This window comes from Cucurbita maxima, unplaced genomic scaffold, assembly GCF_002738345.1.
Source record: "Cucurbita maxima cultivar Rimu unplaced genomic scaffold, Cmax_1.0 Cma_Scf00031, whole genome shotgun sequence".
Lineage (NCBI taxonomy): Eukaryota > Viridiplantae > Streptophyta > Magnoliopsida > Cucurbitales > Cucurbitaceae > Cucurbita > Cucurbita maxima.
Window position 1 is genome coordinate 2,364,707 of NW_019272047.1, and position 8,595 is coordinate 2,373,301.

Here is an 8,595-nt window from a genome sequence, read left to right on the forward strand (position 1 = left end):
ACTTCTACCTTCGGAAAAACGTTGAGAAAAAATCTCAAAACTCTCTTTTTACATATACTAAATTCCTATCAAGTTTAGTTACTCACTGGATTCTACAATCCCGTTCTAAGGCCGGAGAATAGTATGGAAGACATTAGTGGTGGTTCGAAATCGGTTCGTGAAGAAAAAGAAATTTGAACTACAAAAGGTTAGTATTCAAACTTATTGAGTTTTAATGCTTTTGAACATGCTAGCTAATTTACTATAATTAATGTACTTAGAGTGCCTAAGATCCAAATTGCTTCTACACGTGTTATAGTAACACCATCATCGTCTGCCCCGCAAAGACTCCCTATGGGGCCCCCATGTTATTTTAGAAGAAGAATGTAGACATTACATATCTACATCAACTACAGAGCTTTGAACAAGGTGATAGTACGTAACAAATATCCTCTACTGATAATATTCGACATGGTTGACCAATTTCACGGACCAAAATATTTCATGAAACTGAACTTACGATCAGGGTACTACCAAGTACACATTGCTAAAGAAGATGAACCCAAGACAACGTGTGTAACGAGATATGAGGCTTTTGAGTTTTTAGTCATGCCTTTTAGCCTGGAGAAGGCCCAAGCTACATTATGCTCATCGTTGTATGCCTTGATAACATAGTCATACTGTAACGCCCCTAATTATTTAACCTAATTAGTGACCTCATCTCATGCATGCTTTAATCACATATGCGGAAATTCATAATAAATATCTTTAAAACAAAGCCATGACTTACATGTTCAGTTCAAAACCACAAAATTAAACATAACTAGTGTTAAATATAAAACAAACAACATTAAAAACACCTATCAACTACTCATTGAAATTCAATGAGATCTATCGCCCTAACATGCCCTATTCTAACTTCCATAGTCTTTCCAGTGTTCACCGTCATCTGTGCAATAGAGCTTTACCTTTACCTGAAAAATATAAGAATAGCATGTGGCTTGAGTATTTTATGAAATACTCAGTAAGTCACCCCACTGTTGGAATAGTGCAATCATACACGACAATACATGAATGAAACCTATCTTTTAAAACCACAATATGACCTTAGGCTCTTTCTAATTTTGGGCAGGGTTGCATGTATGGTACATCTCCACACACGACACCCTTATGCGCACATGGACCCACCAAGTAGGCTCATATACGTATCTCTGGGCCTGACTTGGTTAGGCACAACGCATTACATGTCACTGGACGCCTCAGAAAAGGAAAAGTTCGCATGATATGATGGTGAACATAAATACAAAGGTACACGTTTGTACTAACATAACATAACGAAGAAGTATCCCGATGCACATGACATACATACATGCATAAGGTACCATGATTTTCATTCATGATATAACATTTATTTCATTTTTGTTCTCATTTCTTCCGTAACATATTTCATATATACATCATGTACACATGGAAAACATTATGTAATCCACATCTAAAATATAACATTTCACACCTGACATTTTAATTAATTCTTAATATAGTGTAATGAATATAACAAGCATCCATGGCTTATATCACACGACAATACAAAAAACAAATAAGCATCACATAAGGTAAGCATTACACATTTGACAGGTACATGTAGAAGCCACAAGACATGCACCATCATTCATCAATTAACTAATTTCTAACGTCACTTACTTGGTTGGGCTTAGCCAAAGTTATTATTATTTGGTAGTTGCTTTTAAATTATGCTTCCAACCCGAGTTCTCACTCATAACAATTCACATGACATATATAGAACATACCCAAGTCTTAAAACTAACTAAAATTGGGCAAATAGAAGTCTTGCTACCTCAAACACCTAAATAAAATAATAAAATAATGCGAATACCGAGTCGTTTAAGCCGAGGAGCCGAGTCGCTAAGCCATAAAGCCAAGCTGGAGCAAGCCGACGGAGCCGCTGTATCGAACCGAGATTATTCGCAGCTAGAAGCGGTCACGTGCCAGACGCGTGGAAGCCGAGGGAAACGTGCGGGTTGTCGGGTCACAGCTAGGGTCGCTGGGTCGCGTGTACGGGCCACAGTGTGTCAGATCGAAACGGTTGCGGACTGGCTTTCATGTGGGCTGGGGTCTTGGCAGTAAAGAGCTTGGATCGTTGGGCCGTGAAGGTTGGGTTGGAAATTGTGTGCGGCCGTGGATAGAACCCGAGTCCGAATATCCGACCTGACGATTCGTCTTCTTCATCCGAAAATGCAGAACGAAACCCTTGATTTTTTTCCTTTCTTTTTCTTTTAAATGGGAGGTTTCAATTGCAAAAATAAACGCAATTTACGGCGAAATTTGATTTTTTTTTTTAATCGAACCATTACGTGTAAACAACGCCATGCTAGAAATGAAGCTAGTATTTGACAAGCTACAACGAAACCATCTGTATGTCAAGGAGAAATGTACCTTCGCACAAACGTGCATTATCTTTCTCGGACATGTCATCAAGTGTGGACAAATCAACATGGATAGCTATTAGATAAAAGTTATCCAGAACTGGAGAGTCCCCACTTTAGTGACCGATGTACGATCCTTTCGAGATTAGCAAACTACTACAAGTGATTAGTCGAAGGGTTTCTACGAGGAGCCGCCCCAAAAACATTTTGAAGATCCCAAAGTGCATTCAACCTTGGGAGTGTTCTTATCCAGAAAGGTCACCCATTGCCTATGAAAGTTGGAAGCTCAATAATGCAGAAAGAGATATTTGTCTCCAAAAAAAGAAATGTTCGTTGTGGTCTATTGTTTTAGAGTCTAGAGACAATATTTACTCGGATCACACTTTGTGGTGAAGATGGACAATAATGTCATTTTCCACTTCATTGACCAACCAAAGTTGACGTCGGGTGGCAAGAATCATTAGTTGAGTTTATCTTCAAGTTCAAGCATAAAGTAGGAAAGAGTAACTAAGTTGTCGATGCACTGAGTCAGAAGGGTATACATGCAGTCATGTGCTAGCCCACATTCATTCCAGTAAGATTGACGGATCAATGCGTGACATCATAAAAAAACACCTGCATAAAAACCATTCGCCAAAGTTGTTGTTGATCTAGCCAAAGCTGGAAAGACTAGACAGTTTTGAGTCGGAGACCTTCTACTAACGAAAGAAAATATTTTGTATGTTCTAAGAACGGGAGAACTGAGAAACAAGTTCATCTAGGAATCTCACACTACTTTATGGGCTGGACACCCCAGGTGACAACAAACTTACGCCTTGGTCAAGAAAGGTTACTTTTGGTCAAACATGCAAGATGACATCATGCAGTATACTAAGGCGTCACTCATTTGCCGACAAGATGAAGTCAAGAAGACCAAGATCTTAGGACTCCTTGAACCCCTGCTAGTGCCGATAAGACCTTGAAAAATTATGTCACTGGACTTCAAACACAACTCTCGGAAGTAGGCAAACATGAAGCCACCTTGGTTATTATAGACTGATTCTCGAAGTACGCCACGTTCGTTTCCACCCCCAAATTATGCTCAATTGAGTTAATAGCTTAATTGTTCTTTAAACATAATGTGAAATTGTGAGGCATACCATCGAGCATCGTTAGTGATAGAGACAACAAATTCATTGGAACATTTTGGATCAAGTTACTCATGTTCATGGAGATGATCTTAAATATCTCCTCGAGCTACCACCCCTAGACCGACGGATAGACATAGTGGTTCAACTGCTTGCTTGAAGAGTATTTGTGTCACTTTGTTGAAACTCGTCAAATGAGTTCATCTACTTAGAAGAGACCCTTTGAAATTGTGAGTGAACGACAATCAGCCCTGCCCATATTATTGACCAACCATATGCAGGGAAAAATTCTCCAGCCCCAAAACTTCACAATAGAATGGAAGGAAACAACAGATATATAAGCAAGAGATATATATGCAAAGTTTAATTGTAGAAAGCTTCTAAACACATGAAGAAGTGGGCGGACAGGAAACGTTGCCCTCTCCAATTTCGAGTAAGAGATTAAGTCCTTACAAAATTGAGGACATCAATTTCAAAAAGCATATAAAACAATATTCATCACAAATCTCATCATAGGGGCATTTTGGTAAATTCTTACATCATGCATAACATACTCATTTATATTGCCCAACCTGCATTCTAGTCATGCATATTCTCTTTCTAGCATTGCATAATACATAAAAGAACATATTTCGAGAAAATCTCATACTCATCCAAAAATGCCCTTTCAAAGTCTTTGACATACGTATTCTAACCACCTAGGGTAAAGAATGCTTGCATGCTAGCACGTCCTAACAATCTATAAAGTATTATTTGCCTAAAGTTTGTGTGGTTACTTAAATGGATGAAATGTGCCTTCTTAAGCTAATTTTTCTCCGGGTTAAAAGCTCCAAAGTTTCTGAAATTTCTATGATAGGTCCTAACTCAAGTGAGTATATATATACTCCTTAAGAAAACAACTTTAGACTCTCATTGCATCCTTAACCTAGTAGCAGACTTCAAGCTTTACTCTAAGCTCTAGGTGTATTACTCTTGCTATATACAATCTTGGGTAGCTAGCTTAGCTTACACAGCGGTAATCGATATCTAGAGATGAGGTGATACCTCAAAAGACTTCGTACGAATGGGGGATATGACAAGTGCTAGCCTGATCAACATCCATAGAAGGTTAGCTGGCGAACCATCCCGTATGCCATGTAGTCACCGAAGGTTCGGGATGCGACCCTCCAGTACGTGCCAATTCCACTAGCTACCCACATAATCAATGTCCGCCCATAGGACAGATCTTTTATGTAGGGTAACCACTGACTACCTACAGGATCAACCCCCAACCACAGGACGAATCCACCATATAAGAAAATTTAACAAACCACCGAGTCATACATCCCTAACAAACCTCATGCCTATCTCAACAGTATCGTACTAGAGTGAGAAAGAAGTGGAAGCTTCTCAGACATTGTGTTGGCTGATATTTGCCAAGAAGACTACCCTTGACATTTCTGGATATCATGGAGGTCTACTAGGCTTTTAGAGGCATTTAGATGATTTAAATTCCATCTCGTTTCCAAGACGTTTGGGGTTAACTCCTCAAGTTAAATTTTGGGTGCACACGGGTCTAAACCTCTAATCGTTCACGATCCTAGAGTGCAAGGTCTATTGGAAACGTATCTATTGAAAACGTACTAACCTAGATCAACATGTAAGCTGCTATAGTGTCCTAACTTTAACTAAGTTCTCTCATGCATATTTTGCTTGGGTCCTATCGATCACCAAATCTCGTAATCCATAATTTAAACTTCACCTTAGTCATATTTGAGAGTTGAGGAGGTCTTTTAGATCCTAGGGTAGTTAGGTGGCTTAGTACGGACTTCTTGCTCTAGGTTGCTCTATCCTAACTCATCGAGTCTTTCTCCTCTGACTGTCGCTCACGATCCCGACCTAGGTCATTGTCTAGCCAACCTAACTCTCAAACGCGCAAAAAAAGTCTTACACTCGCTTCCATGCGTGCATATCACGCGCGTGAGGAAATCCTATTTGGTAAATCACTACTAGATAACACTGTTAAAAGGCAGTTCTTTCCTTTTCTCTTTTCTTTCTGCTAGATAACACACAAAACCAACCAAAGGAGTGAGGAGAAGGGGAAAATGAACATTCTTGTACTAGAGATTGAAACAACCATGAATGCATTATATATTGTAACATGTATACTCAAACTATACATGTGCCACTTTTTAACATATCAATCAGAAAGGTCATATAAAGGCAGCAAAGAAAAGGTTTCATACGAATATATGCAAGAGACCTAATCATCTATCTCCTACTGCAAAAGCTAATTAGTTCATATTTCCATCCCCTAAACGTCAGAAACAGTGACTGCTATGTTACATTCTACATGTAGCTGCTGTGATCTGTCACATTTGTTCTTAACTGAAACCGTCAGAAGCTCATTTGGAATCCGATTCGAAATTATTGGACAACTATACTAGGTGACCGGACCAACTTTATCCCTGTTTCATCTCAAGCCTCGTTTTCCTGCTCGATGCTTCCATTTGCTCTGTAATCGATTAAAAACGGTGATATAAGCTTTTGAAGATTCATTTGGTTATTGCAAGTCTGGTTAGTTATGACTTACCAGAGGCTCGTCATCAGAAAGTTCGTCTTCCTCGCCTTTCTGCTCCCCTCCAGGACTACTTTGTTCGACTACAGTCCCTTGATTCTTTCCAGTATCGGAGTCATTGTCGTCATCAATGTTCTCTCTTGAACTTGATTCGTCGACTTCCCTGTCTTCTTTATGAGCCTTAGTTCCTCTTGCATTGTCAGCATGTTTCTCAAGACTCTCAGGATCCTCATCAAGTTCATCAGCATCCGGCTTCTCTTCTGCATCATCAACATCAGGCATCTCTTCATCAGATTCCGCAATATGATGATCTCCTTCACCTCCTTTTGAGTCGGACTTGATTTCCCTATTGGAGTCCTCTCGGTCCGTGAACTCCTTGGTGAGAGTCTGTGCACGCTCTCCTTCAGAATTACCTGGAACAATGAACTCTCAGAACCAGAAAATCAATCCTTTTTATACAAAGCATAAACAACTTTTTTTTCAAGGTAAGAACTTCACGCCAGAATTTCAAGCTTATGGAAACTAAAACATGTTTTACCTGAGTCCATTTCGTCATATACATTAGAGCTTTTGAAAATTCCAGGATTTGAAATGTCTGAACTCCCTTTTTTCACGCCAGAATCTGAAATTTTTGACTTTGATGTACCATTTTGACCATGCTTTAAATTTTTCTTTGGTGTCCTTTTTCCTTTTGTTCTGGAACACAGTACAACTTCATTAAAGTGCTATGAAACGAATAGAAAAGATGTAATATTGCTAGCGTGAGTTACTTACATTTTGAATGGTTTCTTGATTGAACGTGAACCACCTGAATCTTTACTCTTCCAGCCAAGAGTACTGCAAAGGAATTTTTTTAAAAAAAACACATGGACAAAATGACATTATATAGTGCAAAAATGGGGGGAGGGTGAATGCCAGAATCACGTTGTAATGACAATAGATTAGCATCTAGATATACACATACACAAACAAAACACATGGTCATTCACAGCAAGACTTCATTCTCTTTGGTTGAAACGTTTGATGCAAAACTGGAAAAATGGGAAATGATGAGGGAATCTAATTTTGGAGATTCCTCGGTTAAAAAGTAACTGGTTTCGCTACGATTCCGTGACTTTATAACCTTGTGGATTAGCCAACGGAGGAGCTCTTTTTAGCTTCAGTGTTTGAATTCCAGACGACCCTTATTTGACTAGGAAGTTCGGAGCAGGCTACGCTAGTTGATACGGCAAAGTCGTGTGAGCCTCAGTGAGGTCTAGGACTCTAGACTTCAGAAAAATTTTGATTGGATGCAATTTTCAACCATCAGACTTCGAAACCTGCTTTCAATGTTACCAATCCTCATGAAAATCTAATATCCCAGACAGTCAAATTTTCTCGTATATCTCCAAAGAATCAATACTCGAGATAAGGATTCGAAAGCAAAATTCTTAATCATCCCTAGTCTGATGTCAGTGTGTGCTCCTAGAAGTGCTGGAGATATTTGGACCCTTTATTCCTTCCATCTAGTCCTGTAATCCCTTTAATCCCATAAAAATCTCGGTCCTGACTCTCGAAGCAAACAGAGGACCGATAAGAAGCTGAAGAACGTTCTCTTAACTAAATTTGGAAAAGAAAAAAAAACCCACTGCACATTGAAAAGAGAGTTCTCCATACGAACAATTTTCAGAAAGAGAGTTCTCCATAAGCATAAAACAATCACTTAAATTCAACCAAGAATTCAAAAAATGAAGAGGGGATGGACCCCAAGTATAACCACCAGCCTCAATAATGGGAAAATGGTCAGAAAATGTACGAACCTACTCATTATTAACCAAAATTCTGTCGATTAATGATCGACTGCCATCATCGCCCAACCGAGACCAAGTAAACTTACCGTTAGATAAAGGAGGGATCGCCATCAATCTAATCTCTTCTATAATACTATTAAAGCGCCTTATGCCTTAAGTGCATTCACCAACTTGAAGAGGACCAGAGTTTTACAAATTGAATTGAACCAGAGGCACACAAAATTGTTTAAGATAAATTTTTTGAATGGGCAGATGTCAAAGAACGCTCTAGCCAAACGAGATGAGAAGATGAGAGAGAGATTACGTTATTGAAAGCTAAGTCTTCCACTAAAAAAACCCATTCTTTTCATACCAAATAGTAAAAAGATTTCAGAATCTTGCAACTTCTCACCCCCATGACTAACTCAAAAATATTGCCAACACGAAGAAACGAAAACGAACACCAACAATCAGTCGAGAAGAGAAAAATACCATAAAGAAGGGTTGCCAGCACATAATAATTAATGAAGACAAAGAAACAAAAGCTCCGAGACCGAAGAGATGATGGCAGAAGGCTAGAAATGATTTTTTTTTAGGGGGGTGATTGGACTGCCATCGGCATTAGCATCGGAGCCAAGGGAAGGGGAGGTGGTGGGGCTTGGATTCCTTCCGCAATCCTCCTCGTTAATACAATGTTTTTGTGGTGGGGGGGGGGGGGG

At 39.3% G+C, this 8,595-nt stretch overlaps 1 protein-coding gene across 2 annotated transcripts in view; it reads right to left on the reverse strand.

Moving 5' to 3' along the window:
- Positions 1-5,652: 5,652 nt before the first annotated feature.
- LOC111466563 (sister chromatid cohesion protein PDS5 homolog A-like) overlaps positions 5,653-8,595 on the reverse strand; it is a 17,966-nt gene continuing 15,023 nt past the window's right edge. For both annotated transcript variants that reach the window (XM_023111273.1, XM_023111272.1), the window contains exons 30-33: positions 6,882-6,944; positions 6,646-6,803; positions 6,123-6,520; positions 5,653-6,044 (exon numbers count right to left, since the gene is read on the reverse strand). In XM_023111273.1, coding sequence (XP_022967041.1) covers positions 6,003-6,044; positions 6,123-6,520; positions 6,646-6,803; positions 6,882-6,944 — 661 coding nt within the window. In that variant the 3' untranslated portion in view covers positions 5,653-6,002. The remainder of the gene's footprint in view (positions 6,045-6,122; positions 6,521-6,645; positions 6,804-6,881; positions 6,945-8,595) is intronic.